Raw genomic sequence first — 222 nt, forward strand, 5'->3', positions numbered from 1 at the left:
TATATGGGCTACTACAAAACTTTAATAAAGAACGAAAAGACTAGTTTATTGCTCACAACTTGAGTTTGAGTTCCTTTTAAAACTAGCAAAATATGATTTCTGTCTTAATATATGACAGGCTGCTGCATTTCGTATTTTAGCACGTTTTTTTGGTGTATAATATGATTATATAACTCTTTTCGGTGTAACATTCACACTTCTATCAGAGTATTTTCAGTTTAT

At 29.7% G+C, this 222-nt stretch overlaps 1 protein-coding gene across 1 annotated transcript in view; it reads right to left on the reverse strand.

Moving 5' to 3' along the window:
- Positions 1–52: 52 nt before the first annotated feature.
- Positions 53–222, reverse strand: part of LOC107577198 (DEP domain-containing protein 7-like) — a 4,052-nt gene continuing 3,882 nt past the window's right edge. The window contains exon 6 of the mRNA XM_016263298.1: positions 53–73. Within this exon, the coding sequence (XP_016118784.1) occupies positions 53–73 (21 nt within the window). The remainder of the gene's footprint in view (positions 74–222) is intronic.

This window comes from Sinocyclocheilus grahami, unplaced genomic scaffold, assembly GCF_001515645.1.
Source record: "Sinocyclocheilus grahami isolate Dianchi unplaced genomic scaffold, SAMN03320097.WGS_v1.1 scaffold5387.1, whole genome shotgun sequence".
Taxonomy (NCBI): domain Eukaryota; kingdom Metazoa; phylum Chordata; class Actinopteri; order Cypriniformes; family Cyprinidae; genus Sinocyclocheilus; species Sinocyclocheilus grahami.